The sequence below is a fragment of the Choristoneura fumiferana genome, chromosome 13, assembly GCF_025370935.1.
Source record: "Choristoneura fumiferana chromosome 13, NRCan_CFum_1, whole genome shotgun sequence".
In the NCBI taxonomy this organism is placed as follows: domain Eukaryota; kingdom Metazoa; phylum Arthropoda; class Insecta; order Lepidoptera; family Tortricidae; genus Choristoneura; species Choristoneura fumiferana.
This window is the reverse complement of record NC_133484.1, coordinates 6,453,066-6,480,091: the sequence shown is the minus strand read 5'-3', so window position 1 is coordinate 6,480,091 and position 27,026 is coordinate 6,453,066. Positions and strand designations below refer to the sequence as shown.

General features: G+C 36.9%; 2 protein-coding genes across 2 annotated transcripts; both read left to right on the top strand.

Moving 5' to 3' along the window:
- The first annotated feature begins 5,288 nt into the window (after window positions 1–5,288).
- Karl (lipocalin/cytosolic fatty acid-binding protein Karl) lies at window positions 5,289–14,277 on the top strand. Its single transcript, XM_074096757.1, has 5 exons — window positions 5,289–5,616; window positions 10,986–11,094; window positions 12,088–12,234; window positions 12,724–12,895; window positions 13,580–14,277. The coding sequence occupies exons 1-5, from the start codon at window positions 5,497–5,499 to the stop codon at window positions 13,731–13,733; spliced, it is 702 nt and encodes a 233-aa protein (XP_073952858.1). The 5' UTR covers window positions 5,289–5,496; the 3' UTR covers window positions 13,734–14,277.
- A 3,102-nt stretch (window positions 14,278–17,379) lies between these two features.
- Window positions 17,380–26,723, top strand: LOC141434347 (uncharacterized). Its single transcript, XM_074096756.1, has 3 exons — window positions 17,380–17,475; window positions 23,521–23,740; window positions 24,693–26,723. The coding sequence occupies exons 1-3, from the start codon at window positions 17,398–17,400 to the stop codon at window positions 24,887–24,889; spliced, it is 495 nt and encodes a 164-aa protein (XP_073952857.1). The 5' UTR covers window positions 17,380–17,397; the 3' UTR covers window positions 24,890–26,723.
- The last annotated feature ends 303 nt before the right edge of the window (window positions 26,724–27,026 follow it).

The following is a 27,026-nucleotide window of genomic DNA, read 5'->3' as shown; positions in this document are numbered from 1 at the left end:
TATGCTATTAGGTCTATTAATCATTAGAAATAATCATTAGTAGTTTAAGTAATATTAGAGAATTTAATATTTATTACAAGTAAACGTTAGCGTTCATAACTTTAGGTCTATTAATCATTAGGAATAATCATTATTAGTTTTAGTAATATTAGAGCATTCAATGTTCAGTACAAGTAAACATTAGGATGTAAAACTTTAGGTCTAGTAATCATTTCGGCCATAAAAGTTTAGCTGTCATGATATTAGGGCTAATGAAAATTATATCTAACGTTGGTATGCCTAGTGAAATTAGCTTTTATGATATTCGGTCTAGTGAGGGTGAACCATTTTGATGGCCTATCTCTTCGGCCCTTTTTATATCGCTGCACTCTTTTGAGAGAATGATAGTGATCGTTGACTGAGGATTGGTATCTTGATGTCGGCCTTGAAAAAGCGAGTTGTGGTTTCCCTTGCTCAGGGCCGGATTACCCGTGTCGGGGTCCCTAGGCAATGCAAATGCAAAAAAAACACTCTTTTTGTACGCGCGCCGACCGCTAGCCGATGCGGGGCCCCTAGGCAGTCGCCTACTCTGCCTCAATAGGTAGGGTTAATCCGGCCCTGCTTGCCTTCCAATCCACAGTGTTGAAGTCCGGAGTTCATAGTTGCCAACAGAGAGCGTGGGTGCCCACTCTCACAGACCCTTGGCCGTCTTTTACGACACCCAAGCCACGAGAAGAGACGCTAAACCCGGGATCCGTTCAATAATAAAAACATCTCTCCATTTTAGTTGGATACTAAATTCGATTCTACATCCGATTCATATCAAAGAAGTTCCTAATTCACAATTCAAATATAATGCCAAGTTAAACAAGTAAGTTATAATTGATTTCGTTTCTTAATTAGGCGGCGTACTGATGGATTAGGCCAATTAAGTTATTTATAATTACATGTGAGCTAACTCGATTAAGGTTTGTTATCCGGTTTATATTTATATGAGTGAGTACGGTAGTTTCATGTTCAAAGTTCCAATTGGTAATTACGAAACACAATCCGTCAAAGTGTAGTAAGGCCAAGTTAAATAAGTAAGTTATAATTGATTTCTTAATTAGGCGGCGTACTGATGGATTAGGCCAATTAAGGTTATTTATATGAGTTTCCGTTATTCATTTCTCATTTCAGGTGTTAAAGCCACTTGAAGAAATAGATAAAGAATGTTTGTGCTAGGCTCAGGTAGCGTATAAAAATATCTTAAATTGCCTGCGGTACGTATTGTATAAACTTCACTTGCGGCCAACTGAATCGAATAACAATAAATTGAGTACTGTAGTAAAACAATAAAGATTCAAAGTTCCAAGAATTCCTAAAATAGTATATTTCTATTTTGAATCTAGTTTGAGTGGCAACAAAATTGAAATTAATAATTATGTAACTTGAAACATTTTCAAATCAATCAAGCAACTTTGGTTAAATCGTAACCGATGATGACGTTAAGGGGGTGAAAATTGCTATGACCGTTTTCATTAAAATGTTAGTATACTCTGTTGGGTACGGACCTCCCTTTAGAATAAAAGTGTTTCTGTTCTAGATCCTACGCGGGCCCAATGCGGATTGGGAACTTCTCACACACCATTGAACTGTTTCTACACGATGTAATCTTCACCGCAAAGTTCATGGTTAAATTTCAAACGTAATTTCACACATGAAATCTGAAAAAAGTCAGAGATGCGAACTCGTGGATTCGAACCTACGACCCTCAATTTAATAGGTCACAGGTCAAATCACTAGGTAGGTAACTACGGCTTTTTACAAGCTTTGATTTAGGGGATCAAGTCTTGCAAGTAAGTTCATTTGAACTCACTTCCAGTGGTCGGATTGTCTTAAAATTTGGTGTGTATTAACTAAGGTAGATTACAATGCAACTACAGGCAACAATAGTACAGTTAGCAAAAAAGCTTGTAATAGAAACGAAGTATTTAACAGAAATGTATTACTTTACACTGCGCTTCAGTTGCTTCAGATATATGCGTATACAAGTTCGTCTAGAACAGGGGTCGGCAACCAGCGGCTCGCAAGCCACATGCGGGTCTTTGGATTTGAAGCTGCGGCTCGTTAGTTTCAAAATTTATATAAGTACTATTTATTGTTGGCAAGAAAACATTTTGTGGCTCTTTAAAAACTTTGAAATTTTGTGAATTGTAATTTTTGACTCTTCTGACTCAAAAGGTTGCCGACTCCTGGTCTAGAACGAAGATTTCGTCAGCTGAATCCCGTATTTCCAAAGTTTTTTGCATGAACAAAGTTAAACTCAATCAAATCAATTCGTTTTCGGCATTGACTTACTAACATGCTTACTAGGAATTGCTTATAAAGATTCTGATAGTGTTTCCAGTCTCAGTAGTACAAGTTCATTGTTATTCCGATCACATACGATATGTTCCCAATACATCTAATCTCCGTACAAATCAATTGAAAGTAACGAGTGATTCACAAGTTTTGCGACTATGTCAAACTTGCAAAGAACAAAGAAAATATCTGCATTATTCCGCATACAACGCGTTTGAGATGGTATTCCAATAATCATCATTTTCGAACTTTACTTCAATAAGTTGCCCCATTTATTTATTTAGGAGCAACGTATGGAAGTAGGTATATTTTAAGGCTGTACCTTGTTTTGCTTAACAATTTTTTGCCTATTTTTGGTTTGCCTAATTTTAGAAAAACTAATATTACTTAACCTAATGGCTCATTTTACTTAATTTTCATTTTAGTGAAAGTCTGCCGTTATTATTTTACGTCTAATATTATACGTCTAACATAAGTTCGGTTCTGGTGCTTTGCCAGTCGCTGCCGCGGCACGCTCGCTACGCTCACTCGGCTCGCGCATTGTTGTAGTCGCAGCTCTAACCTAACCTACTTTACTGGTCGCAGTTCTAAAATTCGACAAAATAAGAATTATGAATAATGAAATTATACAAATTGACTTTAGACAAACAATTCATTATAGTAAAAGTTGTTGACAAACTGAAATCAGGCAAAAAAAAATTAGTCAAGTCAAGGGAATACCATATTTTAACACTGGCCTTTGCCTTTCGACGCACGTTTGTTTGTATCGATACACACCCGTGAGGTGTACAGCTATGGACAGAAAACGCGCGGACGATTATTCGAGTATTTCAATCGCCTCATTGTTCTGGTCATTTTTTTGAATTGGCTGTAGGTAGATTTTCATGTCGTTTTCGATTATTTGTTAGAGTTCCTGTATTTCTACCAGATAACTAAAAACTGTATCAGAATATTCGGTCATTTTTACAGAAATAAAATGTCCAGAAAAATGTCAACGCAAGTTTCCAAAAACGTTGTTTCGAGAAAAATCTAAAAGCGCATAGTTTTAATAGTCTTATTGTAATTAACAAATTATAGATAGCCTTCGGTCAGAAATAAGGTTTCTAGATCCCCTTAAGGTCCCTTAACTAAACCGTGTATGGACGGACCTAGCGTAACTATAAGGATTATTTATATAAAAATTAAGACACATTAAAAAGGTGATAAAAAAATTCATTCGCATTTACAATATTATCTCAAAATAAGTCGTTTTTAAATTAAATTTCAAAGATTTTATTCCCACGAGTCCCGACTTGCCGTTAACTTATTCTAAAGGCACACGTTTTATCCATTTTTTCACTTCGTTTAACATTTTAGGAGCGGAAATTAGCTACTTCTCTCGCCGAATAAAAATTGGTGTGTATGAGTTAACGTCAAAAACGTGTTTTGAGTATACGATAATATTCATCATTATGAGTTGGACTCCAGTGTGTCCAGATTTAGTGTGTGTTTGGACACATATAACTTCATAATATGAGATAAGAAAGTAATTAAGATAGCCGGGTGTAACAAAATGAAAGTTTATGTTGTCCCGGCTATAAACTTCTAAGAACATCCGAACGTATATTTTGGTAACAGTAAAAAATTTAACCGCCGTGGCCGTGGTGGCCTAGTGGTTTGACCTATCGCCTCTCAAGCAGAGGGTCGTGGGTTCAAACCCCGGCTCGCACCTCTGAGTTTTTCGAAATTCATGTGCGGAATTACATTTGAAGTTTACCACGAGCTTTGCGGTGAAGGAAAACATCGTGAGGAAACCTGCACAAACCTGCGAAGCAATTCAATGGTGTGTGTGAAGTTCCCAATCCGCACTGGGCCCGCGTGGGAACTATGGCCCAAGCCCTCTTGTTCTGAGAGGAGGCCTGTGCCCAGCAGTGGGACATATATAGGCTGAGATGAGATGAGATGAGATGAAAAAATTTAAACCTCAAGATATTGACGAAAAGTTAAAATTAAAGTTGTTCTAGAATCTGATATAAGTTATTTTGTTTTGACAAATGTATTAGGAATTATAACAAATACACATATGTTTTCTCTATACTACTAAGATCCATCATCATCATCAACCTATGAGAGCCCACTGCTGGACATAGGCCTCTCCCAAAGAGCGCCATTGCGCCCTGTCCTCGGCTACACGCATCCAGCTTCTACCAGGCGGCATTTCCCAGATCGTCATTCCACCTGGCCGGCTAGACACGGTCTCCAGTCAATAACTCGTTTACTCCAGCGGTTGTCGGTTCTTTGACAGAAATGACTACTAAGATCGATACTGAATAATACCACAGATACCTACCTACTTTTAGTGGACGGGCCCGGCCTTATCCGCTTGGGCAAAAATGTTTACGTATGTGCGTCCGGATGTCCGGCTGTTCTCCTCTACCTACAGGTCACATTTCTCAACCGATTCTCGTGAAACTTTGTATTCAATTCAGTTCTTGAGAGTGTAAGTAGCTCCATAGATACTATCTATAATTCCGTCAATGACGAGGTTGGAAATAACACAATCGGGTAGGCCCTTGTTCGGTAGTTTTCAGTGTGCGGTACGTGAAACTTTGTAAGCTGGTTTGCTAATTAGATGGAATTTTTGTGTCAATTCTGTTTTCGGGAACTTCAAAATTACGAAGTCATGCAGGTTGAAAGCCAAATTTCGTAAAACTCCTTAGATGATCAATCACAGAGTCACTAGTTTTATTTGGTTTGAGTAATCAACTAGTTACTTTGTCTATTAGCTGTCAACATACATACTGATGAAACTGTTAGTAACTGTTTCCACAAACAAATAAAAACTTTGTCATAACAACTAAAACTACCTCCGTAATTTGCTTTCATATAAATGTTTAAATATAACAAAACGTCAATCTTACCCTTAATCTAGTTGCTACAAGTTTACAATAACCTATTAAAAATCCCTACCTACAAAAATGAGTCACATTGTCAGATAATGGCATTCTACAAGCGTTCCGTGTGGCCACATTAACAAATGCCCCATACAAAATGATAACAATTCCCTTATTGTTAGTTGGACATTAACCGTCGTATAACAAATACGGTTCGAGGGCCCTTTATTTTTTTATCAGATCAGTTCTTTACACTTTATTTTTATTTTTTATTCGCAGTTCAAATTTTTGCTGGCCAGTCATGGCTAAAGGGTTGTTTTTCGTGGCAGTGTTTGTTGTTTTAAGTGGTGTTTCAGCCAGGATTGTTAACAAATTCAAATGTCCTGAGGTCAGGGCTGTCCCGCATTTTGATTTGGAACAGGTGGGTTTTTTTATGTTAATCAGCCAACATTTCCTTGACCTTTTTTTATTCATTTTTAATAACCTTTGAAATGAAATACGATTCGGCAGAGAAGATTTTTTTAGAGATTGAACTATGATACCTATTCTATTGAACTTTTTGAATATTTATCTAAGCTATCATTCAGATAAACCTGATCCCATAACTGTCTGATAAACGGATGATTTTAGACATTTGATAGACTTCTTAGTACATATACATTACTTATTTTTTTCTACATAAATTATTGGTATTTATAACTTAATGTTTTTATTTCTGATCAATACGATCATAAATAAAATTAAACTGCGCGAAACGATTAGCCAGTAGGTACATTGTTTTGTGATCATTAGATTAAGTAGGTACTCCGATAAAAACGTCAAACAAAATTTCGTATAATTAATGTACAAATAACTGGTAATTATGATAAACATAAACAGCATAATTAATGTGTTAAGGAAAAAAAATATTTTGTTAAATTGTTATGTACAGCATGTTTTAAATTATAGATGTCACCACTCACAGATTTATTAGTTCCATTTTAAATTTTTTCATTCGACCGATTAAATTAGATAACCGTATTTTAGATTGAATTTGTATTTAATTCCGGCAAAAGTACCTAGTCAATTATTAAGAGTACCTACTGTCAACTGTAAATACAGATAGGAACTAGCTTTTGCCCGCGACTTCGATTACACGGGCAGTATTTAAATTAAATACTAAAGTTAATTACTTAATACCATTCAACAATAATCCCAAGACGTATGTACTGTTATATAAACAAACCCGTAAAATGCTTGTCGGGCCAGAGCCAGTCTAAAACTATAAATAAAGCCCTCTTATTCATAACGCAGGAATTAAAAATCCCTTTTTAGTAGAGGTACACCTCTATGACCTTGAAGAAATAAATCTGTCATAATTTGGAGTACCTATTTATTTCTCAGTCACTCACAGCCGTGGTCCAGGGTTTGACCTATGACTTCTAAAGCAGAGGATCATGGGTTCAAATCCGACGGGCTCTCACACCTTTGGATTCAAAATTTATGTGCGAAACTGCATTTGAAAAAACAAAACATGAGCTTTACAGTGAAGCAAAACATGATGAGAAAACCTGCGCAATAGCTGCGAACCAAAACAATGGTGTGTGTGAAGTCCTCAATACTTACTGGGCCCCTATGGGAATTATGGCCCTATAATAAATTGATTTACACTGATTTGAATGTATCTTGAAATAAGGATTACTGAGTTATAAAAAAACTTTTTTATATATAAGTCACGACGTTGAATTACTTTCAGATTTTTTGATACTTAAGTATACTAAGTATAGGTACGTATTCAGTAGAATTTATTAATTCATTTTGTCTCGTAACTATATGAAAAATCTGTCAAGTACCTACGACTCAAGCACGACGGGATCACCATCATATTAATACCAATTGTTAAGACAAAAAAAACGCTGAAATTTTATATTTTATTTTCACTGTATTGCTAGGCCACCATGGCACCTCATCGTGGTAAATTATTTTATTGGTTTACATTATAACAATGCTTATTAAACAATATGAATGTCACGATGACAAGATTCTGGCCTAGGAATCAAATTGGTTGACTGTACGTTTCAGGAAATAAGTAAATGGTACCTATAGTCGAGTTCATAAACTTGTAAGTAAAATTTTGATCAAAAATATCTGAAAACGACTGTATTGTTAACGACGTAGAAGCGTGTTCAGGTATTTTTGATCAAATTTTTGCTCACATGTTTTGAATGTAATTATACCAATGTACAGATGGCAAAAATGTACAGACCTTGTTATAATCATAATTATAAGGGGCATCTGCCAAAGCATGTGTTGCTGAGCGTAAGATGCGTAGGCGCCGGACGTCATACTGATAAACGCGCGGATGTTTATTTGTACTCTTTACTTTTATTCATAAATGAAGTTAGTCAATATGATGAAAATGTGGTAAAAATAACCTCGTTAGTCATTACAATGACGATGTTAGAGCTATTCGGAATATTACTAATACTTTGACAGTTTCGAGTTTTTGACTAAACAGATTTTTGATTTCGAAAGAAAAAAAAAACTTTCAAATTGATTAAAAAAATCTAAAACCCGACTGCCTTATACATAAAACTTAAAATAAAAATTGAAAAGAAAAGACAGAACGAAACTTTGCGGGTTCCATTTTGCCATTTTAACTACGGAACCCTAAACAAGTCTAGTAGGTAGTCTAGAACTCTGTTAAGTGACTTAAACTTCAGTCGGGACCCATTCAAAAGAAAAAATCCTTTTGTAAGTTGTTGTTATATTTAATTTTTTAAGGCAGTTGTGTTTTATGATTTTTTAATTATTTTTTATTTCATACTTTTTGGCCTAATTATCAATGTTCATTTAATCTAACCTAACCTTACCTTTCCTAAACTTAAAATAATTAAATAAAACAAAATAAAACCTAAAACTAAAACAAATTACTTAAAAAGTAACCCTTTGGCAAAGTCCTGAAGGTGCTGGCAGCGTGTCCTCTTTGAATAGCCAAGCTAATTCCTTGTCCGAGGAAGCTGCCAGCTCTTCGTACCCCAGTTACTTCTACTAACCTTTTTGAAATTTCTTTGAAAAGTTTCATAGTACCTATATTTACTACTGAAATGTTCAATGTCAGGTTCGAACCTGTGACACTACTTAACTTATGTTGAAGCAAAACTTGTCACCTGTGCACAAGAATGCGTTTTGTATGCAAATATCTTAGAAACCGAACATCGAATGACATTATTAAATTGTCAGAAATGCAAACAAACTTATCCATTATTCAAAAAATTCCGACAATCTAACGGTGACTGACTCATTATCATAATGTATTTGTATTTTGCTAATTTTATGTTTATATTTAAATGTTTTAATGACAATGGTGATCTAGGGTCTCCCCATACTTACCTAACGACACGGAATCGGCTTTAGTTAGTAAAAAAACGCTTTATGTTCACGCAATACGAGTATGAGCGAAAAAGTTGACGATCGGCTCGTCCGACGCGGAAGGACGTGTACCGACAGAAATACGCCTTTTTCGCTCTTATTGGGAAGACATAAAGCGTTTTGTGGTCGGCTAAAGCCGATTTCGCGTTGACAAATCCGTTGGGAGACCCTAATCAATCTTAGGGTTCCGTACACGAAGGGTGAAAAAAGAACCCTATTAGTGACACAGGGCTGTATCTCGAAAACCGTAATAAAAAGACAGTCTAAAATGTATACTTACCTACATGAATTGTGTATTAATTGCCGCTACAACAAAATATAATAAACATTAGTTACAATACAAATATTCTTTATTGCACATCACAAATCATCACAAAAAAAATATTAATTAAAAAATATTAATTACTTACATTGAATTAAAAATTCTTCGTCGTCCGACATGGTCTATAAGTCATTAGTCCGAGTCTTTTTGTATTTTTTATTTCAACTCCAAATTTTGATTACTTTTACGGTCATCCCTTAAAACCCATCCAGTCCAGTGGTGGTGTAGCGGTATAGCACGCGGCACGGAATGCCAAGGACCTGGATTCGATTCCCAGCGCTGGTCTTATTTTTCTGGTTTTTCTGAGCATCTATATTTCAGTTTGTATTTCCCAAGATATTCTTTTTTCATTTAAGTACCTATTTGAAATCATTCGGACATAGATCAAATTTTGTTCCTATTTCCCACAGTATTAGCATTTAAAATACTTACCTAAATGATATTTCATTTATTTATAACTTTCCATTGACTGCTCGTATATTGCATACTTACACCGCACAGGTGTCAATTCATAAAAGCGAATGTCTTAATGTTTGTGTAGTTATTAACATAATAATTATATTCAACGTCTATTCTTTGACACGCTATTATACTGCCGAAGAAACTATTGCATACTTAGGTAAGTCGTATTAAAAAATCAAGTAGAAAAATAGTGACCGGGAAAAGGTATGAAAAACTTGATGAACTGATTCCGAACATTTCCGAAGGAAGTAGGTATGTATGTAAATGTATGTAAATACTTTATTGTACATAAAACACAAAAATAAAACAGGGATCTTTTCAAGCTAACCTAGTTAGCTAGCTTTTTAAGTCTTGAATCTAACAATATATCGCACTCCCAGATCTACAGTGGATCAACTCAAAATAATGTATCATTTTAATTTAGACTTAATTCAATTTCTACAAAGTCTAAATTAAAATGGTGCATTATTTTGCGTTATATTATAATATATTGCAATATGCATATAACGCATCATCTTACCTACTAAATTATAGGTTTGTTGACACGACATAAGTAAGGTGTCCAACTTTCAACATGTTTTTTTTTTTACTACGCCGACCGCAATTAGATAATCCGGTAGATTGATGTAATTTCATATAAATACATAAAAGTTACTTGCGAAGCTTGTTGCGAATATTTTCTTTTTAGGTGTATGTATTTATTTTGTAAGATATGAAGAGGCTTGTTCCTGAATGCCTGATGTATCAGTGATATTTTGTATTTTTTTTAATAAATTGACGAAGCACATGGCTGAACACTTTTATGCATTTAGCTATTCTTCCTTTTATATATTATAATTGTTAATTTCATACTCATAACATTACACTTTAGCGCCTGTGAAAAGAATGTGCACAGTATAGTTTAAATATCATCGAGGTTACTTTTCTGAAGGCGCGTCTTTCCACATGCAGTACTCGTTATTTGAGTCAAGATTTTTTTATTTAATTTAAATCGTTTATGGACCGTACCTTATCTGATGGTTTGAACAGATAAGGATGAGTCACTGGTTCAGTAATAACCAATTCTTTTTTGCCTTGAATAAGTTCTACGAGTAATTGTTAATTTATCCGGAAAAACGAACGGATGAAAGCGAATCCCATTCTTGCAAGCTGCAAAAAGAGCCGAAAAAAAATCTTTAATAATAGGCACATTTTTCACCTCTCTTTCCCCAAAACTACATCCGCGCGGAGGCGGGCCGGTTGCTAGTTATATCCTTACTCATATTTTAAATGCAAAAGTAACTCTATCTCTCTGCCTGTCTGCATGTCTGTTACCCTTCAGGCTTACACCACTGAACGTATTTAAATGGAATTTGGCATGAAGAATAAATTTTCTTAAATCAAACTATCTATTCATTAAAACCCGTCGCGTAGTTTAAAAGATCTAAACTTACATACCTACCTACTTATGCAGATACAGAGGGACAGACGGCAGGAAGCGACTTTTATACTATGTAAAAGGAATCGAAACGCTTTGTGCGTATGGTCAGATTAGGATAGTCTCCCACGCCTGATTGCCTGATTTAAACACATCTAAAGTTACGTATTGATTTCAGATGCTAGGCAGCTGGTTCGTGGTGGAGTACTACGCGAGCGCCGAGGAAGCGCTTTCCTACAGCTGTATGAAGTCGGTGTTCGCTCAAGACGATCACGTCCAAGCTGCCGGTAAACAAAATACTTTACACATTATTATACTTACTAGCCTTTTCTCGTGGCTTTGTTCACTTGGACCATTAAATCCGACAGTTGACTTTGCTAAATACAAATATCGGAATAATATCGTAGCCCTCTTGCTCAAACGAAAGCGAAGCGCGAGCGAGGGATGCTTTTGTGCCTTTTGTGTGTCTGTCCGGCGGTTCTCCATCTGTTCTCTACAGATCACACTTCTCAACCATAATCTTGAACATATTTCTTTAGGCAATTCAACAACTTAACTTTTATTAGCCTATACTTAGATCCCACTAAAAAAAAGAAAGTTCGAAAGTTTGTAAGTCTGTTTGTTTGTTTGTTACTTCATCACGTCTAAACCGCTGAATCTTTTTACTAAGATGAAATTCGGTGATGGTTTCAGTCCCGGAGAAGTACATAGGATAGTTTTAGACCACCAGATGGCCTAGTGGTTAGAGAACCTGACTACGAAGCTTGGGGTCCCGGGTTCGATTCCCGTGTCGGGGCAGATATTTGTATGAAAAATACGAATGTTTGTTCTCGGGTCTTGGGTGTTTAATATGTATTTAAGTATGTATCTATCTATATAATTATATTTATCCGTTGCTCAGTACCCATAACACAAGCTTTGCTAAACTTACTTTGGGACAAGGTTAATTGGTGTGAATTGTCCCGTGATATTTATTTATTTTTATCCCGGAAAATTGCATAGTTCCCACAGGATAGCGTTAACCGTATTCTACGCGAACGGAGTCGCGAGTAACGGCTAGTACTTCATAACAATAATTTTCATTCGGTTACTTGATCGGTCGACATCAGCTGCCTTAGAGTAGGCGCTGGGTTCAGTATTACAGTATTCAGTCATTCATTGCTTTAAAAAATTCCATGCAAAACAATCTCGTAGTTCAATTCAGAGAACTACGCTCCTCTAATGTTCCCTCTGATTTGGCAAATTCCGTTAAATACCTCAAAAATGCTATAAATTTTCAGATGGTTCCGTGGAATGGACACCGGGGGTGACGATGAACTTCACGTACCGCTTCGCAGACGACCCGGTGGGGGAGAATCTCTTCGGCAACATCACCTGGCGTGTGGATCTGAACCAACCCGCGCATTGGACGCATGCTGAAAGCACTTGTACGATACGCAACTATACTTTTTTTATTAGGGTTCCGTACCCAAAGGTCGTTATCTTGGCGTTTGTGAATTTGTTTGTTTTTACTATTTTTGTATAATAGAAAAGTTTATTTTTAACCCCCGACGCAAAAACAGGGTTGTTATACTTTTGACCGCTATGTGTGTCTGTCTGTCTGTCTATCTGTCTGAGGCACCGTAGCTCTTAAACGAGTTCACCGATTTGAATGCAGTTTTTTTGTTTGAAAGCGTGTTTCTAGCGATGGTTCTTAGACATGTTACATCAAAATCAGTTCAGCCATTTTCGAGATATTGAACTTTGAAGTGACAAAGTCGGGGTTTTTTAGGCTTACAGTACCAATACCAAAGCGCTTAGAATGCCGTATACCTACTTGCAGACGTCATACGTGCTGTGATTTGCCTTTAGAGCAACCGAGATTAGAGTATTCATTCTACGAATATTTATCATTTTATCAATCAATTCTATTTCAGACGACGGCGTCTACAATACGTACGTGCTCGACACAGAGTACAAGACCTGGGCCCTACTGCTGCATTGTGCTGAACAGAGGGAAGGTGCTCGGTACTTGAGCGCCTTCGTTTTGTCACGCAAGACTACCTTACCAAAGAATGTTATGGCATATCTTCGAGACAAGCTGCCGAGGTACGTAACTATACCAGATTAATTTTAGATGGGTACAGGTTTATACACTCGATTATACAAAGACGGACGGCCGGATGGCCAAGTGGTTAGAGAACCTGACTACGAAGCTTGAGGTCCTGGTTTCGATTCCCGGCCGGGGCAGATATTTGTATGAATAATACGAATGTTTGTTCTCGGGTCTTGGATATTTAATATGTATTTAAGTATATGTTTATCTATATAAGTATGTTTATCCGTTGCTTAGTATCCATAGTACAAACATTGCTTAGTTTGGGACTAGGTCGATGTGGTGCCAAATAATAATAATAATATTTATTTCAAAACTCGAGGCTTTTAAATTACATTATCATAATCAAAATAAAGTAATTACATGTCAGAGTTAGTAGAGTTGCCTTACGACTAGAGTCAAAGTGTCCCATGAAAAAAAAAGAACCGTCATCTCATTATCATCAATCATCATCATTATATCAGCCGTAGTATGTCCACTGTTGGACACGTTGGACATACGCCCCCTATACACCAACTGACCGACCAACTGGTTGGAAGCGGCGTGCATCCACCGTGAACCCGTGTCTTTCCAGGTCATCCATCCATCTCGTTGTTGAACGTCCTACGCTGCACATGCCGATTAAAGCAATACTGATTTTTAAATACTTATAACATTAGCACTTTTTTAATTTCCAGGTACGATATCGACATGAAATACGTGTTCCCCATTCCCCACGACAACTGCAAAGACAAGCCTGCCCGCGCGGACTACTCTCCTGTATTGGTGGAAGTTGACAGCAAAGTGCCTCAGAAACCTGGTGTCAGCTACAACGTCGATGGCGGCCAATAACTGCTGTAGTTAAGAGTTATGAAAACGGATTGGGTGGGGATTACTAAGGGTACAAGGGTAGAGGCTATTAAGAGTGCGACTACTAAGGGTAGGAACTACTTAGGGTCGGGATTTTCAATGGTCAGGGTACTAAGACTAGAACTACTAAGCGTAGAGAAGACTAAGGGTTGAGAGTACTTAGGCCAGGGGCTAATAAGGGTAGGGTAAGATCTACTAAGAATCGGACTACTAAGGTAGAGACTATGCGGGTAAGATATAATAAGAGTAGGACTACTAAGAGTATGGATTACTTCTTAACGTAGGGACTATTAAGGGTTGGGCTACTAAGATTAAGGGTTACTAAGAGCTTAAAGGGTCAACAGACTGCTGAGGGTTAAATGAAATCTGATCCGTTTTCGTTGCTCTAATTACTTCATAAGTGTACATTTGTTTATATGTGAAATAATGTCATTACATTATACAATGCCAAAACGTTCAATGTTAATTAAATGAAATAAGATTTTAACAGATGAAAATTTGATTAAACGCTCATTATGACAAAGCTTGTGTGTGTTTTATACCGATACTAGTTTTTACCCGCAGCTTCGCACGCGTAAATCATTAGATCCAGCTGAATTGAAATTTCTGGATTTTTTAAAATTCCCGTGGGAATTCCCGAAAATTAAATCGTGACTTTCTTGACGTTACATTAAAAATAATCATGTCAAATTTCATGACTCTAAGCCCAGCGGTTGTTTTTTAGAGATATTATCCCTATCCCGTGAGAATATCGGAAAAAGTAGCCTATGTTTTAGTCCAGATGTCCAGCTATCTACATACCAAATTTCATCCAAATCCATCCAGCCGTTTCAGCGTGAAGGAGTAACAAACATACTGACTCACTCACAAACTTTCACATTTATAATATTAGTAGGATTACCAATAAAAATATAGCCTAGGGACACATACTTATACAGAAATGACATAATTGAATTTACATTTATTGTTATCAAGTTAAAATTATGACCATAGAAATATTGATGTAATTTTAAAGCCTTACTGACAATTGCGAGCAAGTTGAAAGCGAAGCGAGCGTGCAACAAGGTATATCAATTGATGATGGTATCAAATCACCTATTGTTGTACCACTTTAGGACGCTGTCATATTAACATTGTCAATCCCCGACAGCAAATAATTTTTAAAATACTTAGGATTTGGTTTCGTGATGAGTGGTGAACCTTGAATTTAGAAGGCCGTTTGAGTACGGTTCATTTTAACCTCAGCGACCTTGTGCTAGCAGACCTGGCATTAGAATATGGAATATGCCTATACGTGTTCTGCTTTCGAAGAATCGATAGGGCACGAACATTGTTCTTTGCCATTATTATTTAGTATGCTGCGGAGGTACCGTCTGCAAACACAAAGCATAGGCACGTTCGAGTAGGGATACCAGACGAAATTAATTTTCCGAACATGTCTGGAATTTTTATCCTCTATTAAGCATAATGTAGAAAACAGTCAGGATTACTTTTTCTATACTGCGCGAAGCAAGATAGTATAATTTGGCATGTGGTGTAAACGTATGTAGGTATACTTACAAGGAGTCTTGAAATTGTTTCGGAATTATTCAACAGATGGTAGGGATAGATTTTAATCGAAACATTAAAACTTTGACGCGGTGTAACGTACAGTAAAAAAAAAACTAAAAAATCTTTAAATGGCTGTTGTTTAGTCAAACTAACCTTATTATAATACTAGTGTTTACCCGTGGCTTCGCACACGTAAATCATTGGATCCAGCAGCTGAATTGAAATTTCGGGATTTTAAAAAATCGTCGTTTTCATTGACATTACATTAAAAACAATCATGTCAAATTTCATAACTTTGGCCCAGCACTTGTTGTTTCGAGATTTTATCCCTATCCCGTGGGAATATTGGGATAAAAAGTAGCCTATGTTTTATTCCAAATGTCCAGCTATTTACATACCAAATTTCATCCAAATCCGTCCAGCAGTTTCAGCGTGAAGAAGTTACAAACATACTTACTCACTCACTCACTCACAAACTTTCGCATTTATAATATTAGTAGGATATTCGAATTACTGCTAGGATACGTTTATAATATCATTTCACTGTTAAATCCATATTCTAAACTGGAGGCATATGGGGGAGGCCTATGTCCAACATAAAAAAAGCAATTAATTTAAAAAATCAAAAACCGACTTCCTTAAAAAATACTAAAAAGAAGAAAACAAGTCTAGTGGGCTATAACTCTGTTAATGTAGGTACTTAAGTGCAACAGTCGGGGACTTAATAGATTTTTAGCCCAGTAGACTTGTTTTCTTCTTTTTAGTCTTTTTTAAGGCAGACGGGTTTTTGTTTTTTTTTTATTTATTGTTTTGTTTCACACTTTTTTGATATTTCTGTGGAAATGGTAGATTCAAACTAGTATAACCTATATATATTTAGAATTACCTAATTATTAGCTTTTATTTGATACCCTACCCGATAGGATTGAATAAAATTATTTTTTTGATAACTCTCATTTTGGCGCCAAAAAAAGCGCGATTTTGATTTTTCAATAATTTTATGTACTCAGTGTCACTCGCGTCATCAAGACAAATCTAATGACGTATCATTTATCAAAATCGGTTCAGCCGTTGAGTAAAGAAAGAAAGAAAGAAAGAAAATACATTTATTCACAACACAAGACACAACAATAGTATTAAGTACAAAAAGACAACACGTAGGAAAGTATGTGTCATTGCGGTTGTGAATCGGACACGTCCTTGTGATCGGAGTAGTTAGTAGTGTCTATATACATACATACATACGGGTCAAATACATAACCCTCCTTCTTCGCAGTCGGGTAAAAATGGATTTAAACAGGCAGCTTTAACGAACAGTCAAGTATACTGTCAGGATATCTCATTGTTTGATCTGGTAACACTGCCGTAGCACACATGCTATTGTTATGACATTCAAACTTGACCGTGTCCAAACAACTTTGGACGACAATAACCGGGCATAATCAAAGCAGTCGGTGGTGTACGACATCTTTGTATAGCACCAATAAATTTACAATTTTCACAATCCCCGAAGGCGACGGCAAAGAATAAAAATACTGAAAGACTTGCCGTGCATTACGACAAAATAATAATAATGCGGCCAGAAGGTTCTCGAATGGCATCCGCAGACCGGGACGCGAGCAGTCGGTAGGCCTCCAACAAGATGGAGCGACGACTTGGTTAAGATCGCGGGATCGCGGTGGATACGAATAGCACAACACCGGTCTGAGTGGCCATAAAAAAACCGATGACAACTATTATTGGGAGAGTTACGAGCACGTGTACGCTTACCTTACATTACAATAGGTATTTTTTTTTTCGTTACTTATACCAAACTAAGGTAAACGTACGAATGCTGGTCACTATTGTTTCGCAATACTTTCTCTCACCGCGAAGCTCATGTTAAATTTCAAAGTAGTTGAACTAAAAATTGGGGGAGGCCTATGACTGATAAGATGATGAAGAACTAAAAAAAAATACCGTATCAACGAAAGATTTCAGCTGTCAGTGCCTTCTGCGCTGCAGGTACATATTCTTTGGCAACGCATCGGTAATTCAGGCATCTTACGCAAAGCCTCGGCTATAAATATGGCGGGAATTCCTTTAGGTGTTTTTCATGACAACAAACATGGGTGCTACGCGACTGTGTGTTCTCTTGGCAGCGTTAGTGAGTGTGAAAATGATGGTGGCGCAGGTTTGTAAACAATTTACTTTTTTAGCCCCCGACGTCAAAAAGGGGTGTTTAGGTTTGACGCCATGACGGTCTATGGCATTGTAGCTCTCAAACGGATGGTCCGATATCGATGCGGTTTTTTCACGTGAAAGCGAGTTTTTTGTGGTGGTTCGTAACTATGTTTCGTTAAAATCGGTTTAGCTGTTTTTGACATATTCAAATTTGAAATAACAATGACGAGAGTTTATCAAATTACTAGCTTTTGCCCGCGGCTTCGCCCGCGTAGAATTTAGCTATCGCGCGCTGTTCCCTCGGGAACTGTGCATTTTTCCGGGATAAAAAGTAGCCTATGTCACTCTCTGGCCCATAAACTATGTCTATGCCAAAAATCATGGACAAGACGGACAAACAAACACACAAACACACACTTAAGAAGTACTTAAGAAGTAGCCAGTACAGTGGAAAACCAGGTCACGATTTGTAATTACAGCTATTATCAGAGGAAAATCCTGAAGAAACACCCACCCTTTCTAAATCTGAAGTCAGTATCCTATCATATACCTACTTTTATTTTAATGAGTTATGAGCAGTCATACACCGTATCATATCATGACCGTAATAAAAACGTGTCAGGCAAAAATATATTATTTGTATTGAAAAGCATGAGAATCTGCCCACTAGCAAAGCTCGGAACCGGTTTATAAAATAGCGGTAAATACCGGTTTATTTCAGTTTAACTCCGAACTTTCATAAGAACGCGAACGTTTTTAAGAACTTAACTATAACCTAAATAAATCGGTTTATTCGACGAGTGACAGCTGGCCGGCCGGCGGCGGGCGGCGACGTTTATCCTGCGCCGGAATAAACCGGTTTTTATTGTTCTTAACCGGTTAATCTGACAAGAACTTTAAAAAAATGTTCCCTTAAAAACCGGTTTAAAAATAACGGTTTCGCGAACGAAGCCAAAATTTAAAGGTTTACATGTACATGATAACGGTTTGTAAATTTAACCGGTATCCGAGCACCGGTATCCGGCACGCCGCCGCCGCGTCAAAAACGTGCCACAGTATAAACTTATATATTATATACTGTGACGGTGCCGATTTTTTTCATGTATGTGGGTATGAAACGCCGTTGACCGTCGCGTTACATTCCGGGCCTGATACGCTCCTATTACGGTCATAATATGATACGGTGTGGTGGGTAGAGACCTTAATACACGCTAATATAATATTCTTCATTCTGTAACATAAAAGAGTTCTTAATTAACTACTAAAATTGTTTTTTCCGACGATAAACAAGCTACAGAAACATTAACGTGCAGCTAACCAAGCATAACGTCGGAAGGTGACAACAGAACAATAGCAATAGGTATTTAATGAAATCCGGCCAAGCGTGTGCCGCTGTCAGTTCCGTATTAATATGTGGATTATTGTGGATATATATTTGATTTATGATCAACTATTATTCGTTAACTTGTAGTAATTGTAATAGCTTAATTTTTTAATTCGTTATAAAGTAAACGTACGAGTGCTCGTCACTGCCCCAATAGTTGACATCTTTGATCTTATGTCATTAGCAATAGAGATGACAGCAGGGTGTTGGCTATTGGGCAATAGCGTGTCGAGCACTCGGACGTTTACCTTATGTTAAAAAACCGGCCAAGGTTCCGTAGCCATTACGAAAAAATAAAATAATATTTTTCTAAGGATTTCATATTGTGTACTGAATCTTCCAAGTTTAGGTATATTTTTTACCTTAGGCTGCTATTTACTCAACTACTAATAATTCTCAAGCAATCTTAGCCGCTATAATTTTCTTTGTAAATTTGATATATTAACTACCATTCAGATATTTTCAAGTTTTTCCACCCGTCCGTTTAGATTTTAGAGGGGGGGGGGGGGAGACGCTCCATTTCAAATGAAAATTTGCACTTTAAAGTTGAATATTTCGCAAACAGATCACTGAATAGAAAATTTGTCTTAGCAAACCCGTTGGTGGTTTTATTTTAAAAGACCTATCCAATGATACCCCACACTATATGTTAGTCGAAAAAAAATTATCACCCCCACTTTACGTCTACGGGACCTCCCGTAGACCGTTTAGTACTAGAAAGCTGTAATTTGTCATTAATATACATATCAGTCACGCCGACAGTGGTACAATAAAAAAAGTAAAAAAAAAATTTTAGTGTAGGTACACTAAAATATAATTTAAAAAAAAAGTTCTGGTCAATAACAATAGTATTTAAATTAATAAGAACATATACATTATTGTTCAAAATAGTGTGGGGTACTACTTGATATTAGATGTTAATTTTATTTATTCAAAATAACATATCAGTTTTTAATTATTCACGATTATTTAACGTGATATAATTAAATTTAGGTAGGTATTAATACAATATACAATAATATAAATCCATAATAACCGAGACGACGACCATCTCCACAACTTTGTATCTAATTTTTTTAAACTAATTAACGGAACCACAAAACAATGGAATTTCGAAAGAAACTCTACATAATAAATGCCTTTTAGATATGTACATAAACATTTCACAAGAAACTTCAGAAATCTTTTCAGGATTTTCACGTTTTAATGTGAAAGAAGTTTGGAAGCTCTATAGAGAAGTCCACCTAATTATGAGCCAAGTACGAATATGGAGCCAACCAAAAAAGTTCGGCTGAACACTCAGTAGAAAACAAGAAGTATCAGGAATGGTAGGAACTAAAGGACAACGAAGTTCGAAGTTTACAATGTATGTGGAGAACAGAGAGGCACTAGGTATCACTACGTCAAATTATCCAATTTATAGATGAATTGGTAAAAGCGATGGAATAAGTATGAAAAATCTGTGCATCGAAGTGATCCCGAAAAGACTCCTGGTAGTAAGATAAAAATATGTTAAGTATAAAGAGCGGGAAAAAGTAAAAGTGCCAATGAGCGATCAACAATATCGTTCCCACTCTGGAAAACACAATAAGTTTTACTTACTTCACATAAGTACCTATTTTCAGTGCAATGCAGGCTAAATGTGGATATTTTACAGGTGCTTGCAGGTTTGCTTCACCTAAAGACAGATTGCAAGCAAAGGTGACTTCACATAAAATCAGAACAATCCAGACACGAGCCCAGGGGCAAACAGGGGCACCACTATAGCACCACGTTTTTTTAGCCTATGTAATATGTAGGCATCTATACTATAAACGGAATTTGGTGATTATTGACATCCAAAATGTATTGCGCTATATCTAACTGGAACAGTTCTAGAACTTTCCATCTTAACACAAAGTTTCTGCTATCTAGCTTGGCTTGGAAACAAACTACTGCGGGCTTCCCAAAGATGTTTATATTGCCCTGGAGAGTTTCATTGCTGTTAACGGTTGGTACAGTCAGCATCAAAAGTAGCGGGTCACTTTTTTACTCTGTCGCATTGACACATTGACAATCTTGCATGGCGTTTAGTACGTGGCTGTAAAACGACAAAGTACGAAAGTTTATAGCTACTTTTGATGCTGTCTGTACACCGTATACTCTGGCTCGAATGGCTTTAGCGTCATTGGGGTCGTGTGACCATTCAAATGTATGTAACAGTCACATTGGCTAATGAGCGAACTCGAACAAGTTGGACATTTTCGCGAAAAAAGATATAGATAGATAGATAGATAGATAAAACGTTTATTTGTTACTGCAAACACACACAATCAAAATTACATAAATAAGAAAAAAACAATCCTAAAACAAGAAAAGAACAGTCCTAACTTAAATGTAAACAATTTTCAATGTTTGCTGTAGTGCATTGTTCGACAGATGAATAGCCGAAAAGTTATAAATCAGACAAGAAAAAGTAAAACTGAAAATCAATTATGCATAGGTACTTTCTAGTATTGGTTTGTTACTTAGGATTTTCTAAAAAGTGCCTACAAATATACCTAAGAACAAATTGTACGGAACCTTCAGTAGGCAAGTCCGACTCGCGCTTGGTCGGATTTTTAAATAGATATATGACCGTAAAACAAACAGGGGATGGGAATATGCATAGAATATAATTTTTCTCCTAAATAATAACTAAACGTGATATAAAACTGGAAAATAAAACAAATAGCGTAAAAATCATCAATATCTGTTGAATGGAAAATAAGAAAGATATAAAACAAATACCTATATAAGTGAATGAAGTTTGCATTCCATCTCTTTCTATAATAACTGAATTTAGTACCAACTTTCTATAGTGGTCGTGGCACATGACGTCATATTCCATGTGGATCTCTCGGTCAATCCACAATTTATAACCTTCATGTGTTTCTATTTTTTTAAGATATTTAGAAAATTCTTCCATGAATCGACTTGTCAAATAAGAAAGATATGATTGAACAAATAAAAAAAAATGCTTGCATATTTCCTATTGTCCAACGTCGTCTCAAGTATTCTAAATAACTATGGCCTCTTGAATGTTTCAATAGCTGCTGAATCAAATAAACACAATAAATAAATTGCTGATAGGACAAATGCCTAAAATACTTCGTTTTCTTAGCCGACACAAAGCATTATTTGTATTTTTTTACAATACACTACAAATCAAAATACCACATCCTCATGCCTGAACTTCTCTTTATAGCCTACTTCCATTATAATAATAAAATAAATAGAAGCAGTTGTCCCATTATTTACTGCATGGCACAGGCCTCCTCTTAGGAGAGAGGGCTTGGGCCGTAGTTCTCACGCAGGCCCCGTGCGGATTGGAAACTTGACATACACCATTGAATTGCTTCGGGAGTGTGTGCATGCTTCACGAGCTCATAATACATTCATTCATATTGTTTAGTACTAGTCATAATGTTTAGTACCTGGGCGACCGAGCTTTGCTCGGGCTAAAACTCGTTAATTAGCGTTTTCCCGGAAATAAAACCAAGTTAGATCGATTTGTCATCCCCAAAAACCCCTACACATACCAAATTTCATCGAAATCGTTGGAGCCGTTTCCGAGATCACCGAAATATATATACATATGTATACAAGAATTGCTCGTTTAAAGGTATTAGTTTCAATAAACAATACAGGTATTCTGTTTGAAAATTATACTATCATAACCTAAGTATTCAGAAGAAAAATAAATATAGGATATAAATACTTGTTCTTAAATTTATTTATTTAAAGAGAACCAACAGCTAAAAGCACAATATATGTAGTAGGGATAGCAACACAGAGCCAATTACAGGATCCCACAGATAGCTATAGTTAACATGTTTAAGCTTAACTTAAACGAGGAGCTATACCTAGTGCCATCCACGAAGACGCGTGATTTTGTCAAAATTAGCCATTAATGACATTGTAATAAGAACCACGGCACGCGTCATCATGAATGACTCTACCTACACGCTCTTATCGGTGGAGTAATCGCCACTCCTCACGGTCTTTGGCCAGCTGTTTGACTTCCTGATACGACACAACGCCCAGTTTCTCCTTCGCCTGGCTTTCCTTATTTATTACAGAAGGCGATATATGATAGGACACTTGATACGACACGACAACTTCTTTCTAAACCTGCTGGAAGGAGATATAAAAGTAAAAATAAATACTAAGTTTCGCACGTAAATAGCGAAAAACTCAGAGGTATCTTTTATTTCCCCCCCTGGTGTTGCAGATGTTTGTGGGCGGTGGTGATCTCTTACCATCAGGAGACCCACTTCCTCGTTTGCCATCCAGTCGAATAAAAAAAAACTCACGATGTCTTCAGTCCACCTAGTGGGAGGCCTGCCAACGCTTCGTCTTTCGGTTCGTAGTCGCCACTCGAGGACTTTTCTCCCCCAACGGTTATCTGTTCTTCGAGCGATGTGGCCCGCTCATTGCCACTTCAACTTGCATATTTTTCCAGCTATGTCGGTGACTTTCATAAATTATCATCATAATAAATATCATGGGACACCTGACACCAATTGAACTAGTCCCTAACTAACTTTCTAAACCTGCTGGAAGGAGATATAAATACTAAGTAAAAATAAATACTAAGTTCCGCACGTAAATAGCGAAAAACTCAGAGGTATCTTTTATTTCCATTTATAGCCCACCTTCGGGACAAAAATATGGTGCGACATGTTTTGCGACGACGATGATGACGACAACGACGACAACGACGACGACTCATCTTCATCGAGCTTCGAAGATCTGTTAGATTCCTTCTTAAACCCCTGTGCTGGGTGCGAGACCAAGAAACCGGCAAAGAAAAAGACGACGACAACAACAGTAGCACCTGGGATGCAGCAGCCTTTCAATATTATGATACGTAAGTACCCCTTCGTTCCAGATTTTATAATAGGACGGGCTCATCTCTTCCCGTGGGTGTCGAAAAGATGACTAAGAGACTTGATATGAGAGTGTAGAGCTATCTACTGCCAGTTATGAACTCTGGACTCCAGTACTGTGGTGTGAAACCACTCCACACTATTTTCCCAAGAGAGTTAATATGCAGGTTCACTACGGTCCTCAATCGAAGATCACGACCACTCTGTAGTGTAGCGACTTAGAAGAAGAAGTATACCTACTAGACTTTTTATTATGCGTAAGTTCGTGCATCGCAATGTTCATCAACAGTCTACCTACTGATAAGTCTATACTTATCAAGAAGAAAACATCTGGAGAACTACACATACACACTACACAGTGTCGTGTTACTTAAAATACTTTTTAATTTGGCTTTCAAGCCAATTCGGATGACGGCGAAAAGGGATGTGACAATTTTAGGTAAACTTTTTTTTTTATTCGACTGGATGGCAAACGAGCAAGTGGGTCTCCTGGTGGTAAGAGATCACCACCGTCCATAGACACCTGCAACACCAGGGGACGGACACAGATACGTTGCCAACCTAGAGGCCTAAGATGGGATACCTCAAGTGCCAGTAATTTCACTGGCTGTCTTACTCTCCACGCCGAAACGCAACAGTGCAAACACTGCTGCTTCACGGCAGGATTAGTGAGCAAGATGGTGGTAGCAATCCGGGCGGACCTTGCACAAGGTCCTACCACCTGCAAACTGCTGTAAGGCTGACCTTCAGTATAACTTTTTAACAATAAAAATCCCATTGCAGTGGCTTCCTTCATAAATACAATGATGGCTTACTGAAACAAGGTTGTGCTGCAATTCGTACTTACGGCGATTAACTATACTCCACCAACAAGAGCGCAACTGTTAAATTATGATGATGTATCAAACTAACATCTTAAAATCGTTTTTCTAGCACCTTCAAACGGCATGAACCTGACAATGGTCAACACCGGCATGTCTTGGCTGATGAACTTCATGCCGTGGCCAGCTCAGTCGGCCAAAGCGACGACAGCTGCTGATGCGACCACTGCCGCCCCTGGCACCACTAAGGCTGGCACCACGGCAGCAGCTGATGGCACCACTGCTGAAACTACTACGGCAAAGGCTTAAGAACTTGCACTGACTTTATTGCTAATTGATTGATCCATATCAATGGAACTTTCCTTTGTCCAGTCACCTGCATTAATCTGCTGCTAAAATATCTACCATGCCCTACCGGCCCTAGAACTAGAGTAAGAAGTATCAGATATTTACGAGTATGCTCACTTTTTAATGTCAGGTATGGGTGTTGGTGACTGTCTTTCCGTTACCACATATTCTAGGCTACAGACTCCGGACATTTTTAAACAAACTTTGTGCTTAAGACCTATATAGTCGTGGTTGACCTGCTTTGTTTGGATATTATTTCAAAATTCTTGGAATTCTTTATTCAATGAACAATTTATGTACGTTATAAAGTACATTCGGCCGTTATTCTTAGTGTTAATTGTTTGGGAGCTTATTAAAGGTAAACACGATCTACCCATCCTGTAGGTAACTAATAAATCTCTTTCTTTCTTTCTCCAAATCTACCTCCGCTGATCATGAACCCGTATACATCATCCAGTTTTAACTACAAAACTTTTGTTTCTGTCCAAAACTTTCGAGGTATAAACAAAGTGTTTCATAACCATTCAACATGCCTTCAGCCTATTGATTCTTTTTTTTTAGGACTATAGTGATAATAATTACGTTTGCAAATTATTGGACAGTTTATTTTGAATTGTAACAACTACTAATGGAACTAATGTAACTTTGGACATAGTTGAGAAGATAATTTAAAAAGTATGTGATAGCGCCCCTTGAACTATGTACAGTCGAGAAAACTGAATGAACTACGTACCAGGCTAGACCCTTTTTAACCGACTTCGAAAAAAGGAGGTTATCCATTCGTTGTATTTTTTTTTTAATTTTTGTTACCTCAGAACTCCGTCATTTATGAACCGATTTGAATTTTATTTTTTTGCGTTCGTCTAGGAATGCTTATAATTAGGTCTCATAAGCACCAAATCAGGATCTGATGATTGGATCCTAAGGTAATCGAGGGAACTCTTCAAATGTTGTAGGGACACCTATGGTAATTTTGATATATTTAGTAGTAACTCGTTCATTTGCTCTTGAAAATCATCATTTGGTGAAGTGGAACTGATGATGAAGACTACAGTTGACCATTGGAGTTACGTCTACTCAATAACAAGTAAGTATTTCATGGGTTGAATTTCAATTACTTTAACACAGTTGCTAAGCAATTTATGCTCCTAGTAATGCATATGGTAAAATGGAATGAAAGTCTCTGCATCGGAAAAAGCAATCTTTTGTAAAAGGTGACGAGCAATTGACATGAAGCTATTGTATCTTAGATTATTTAGACTAAAAAGGGTGATAAAAAAAAGTTATATCAAAAAATTGAACCGACTACAAAAAACCATGAAAATAATTTTCTACCAGTCTAAAGCCGGTCGGTGCCTCAGCACGAGCCAGCAGGAGTGGACCCATAGTGATCTACCTCACCTACGCACTTTAGATTGGACTCCTGCTGACTCGTGCTGAGGCACCGACCGACTTCATACTGGTAGAAAATTATTTTCATGTTTTTTGTAGTCGGTTCAATTTTTTGTTATAAATTTTTTTTTTGCTTTTTATGTCATCTTGACATCCCATACATCTGAAAAGAAATCATTGCTAAATTGATTATGAAAAGATTCCACCCTGGTACATGATTCAGTTTCCTCGACTGTACCTTTATTCATATGTACATCTTGATTTTTAGTATTATCAGTCTTAATGTGGGTTAAGATTAAAGAAGGTAAAATGTATTTAAACTGTATAACATTAATGTAAGGAGTACAATTAATTTAAATAGGCGTTAGTGTTTGATAAAAAAATAAAAATGTTTTAAAATTAAGTTGTTTTTTTCATTTACTATACAATAATGTCCTATTTAAAACTACGTATTTGCTTTACCGTTAGACATGATAGTATAGGTAGGTAGGTAAAATGGTTTACCACCCTAAGGTTTAATGTCATTTGTAGCGCTTAAAAGATCAAAGCCTATTTTCACTCACAAGCCAATATGACTAACAGCCTTATTGTTTTATTTATGAAGTGGGAACTGTCATTAAAATTGGTAAAGCACTTTCTTGGTCGACTATACATAACTATGTAGATCGTCTAACCAGTTTGCCTTCTTCAAACCGTGACGAAAATA

Excerpts from the sequence above, each read along its gene's own strand:
- Karl (XM_074096757.1), top strand. The coding sequence starts at position 5,497 with ATGGCTAAAGGGTTGTTTTTCGTGGCAGTGTTTGTTGTTTTAAGTGGT. Across the intron at positions 11,095-12,087 it reads CGATCACGTCCAAGCTGCCG|ATGGTTCCGTGGAATGGACA; the intron begins GTAAACAAAATA and ends ATAAATTTTCAG. Across the intron at positions 12,235-12,723 it reads GACGCATGCTGAAAGCACTT|ACGACGGCGTCTACAATACG; the intron begins GTACGATACGCA and ends ATTCTATTTCAG.
- LOC141434347 (XM_074096756.1), top strand. The coding sequence starts at position 17,398 with ATGACAACAAACATGGGTGCTACGCGACTGTGTGTTCTCTTGGCAGCG. Across the intron at positions 17,476-23,520 it reads TGAAAATGATGGTGGCGCAG|CCCACCTTCGGGACAAAAAT; the intron begins GTTTGTAAACAA and ends TTCCATTTATAG. Across the intron at positions 23,741-24,692 it reads GCCTTTCAATATTATGATAC|CACCTTCAAACGGCATGAAC; the intron begins GTAAGTACCCCT and ends TCGTTTTTCTAG.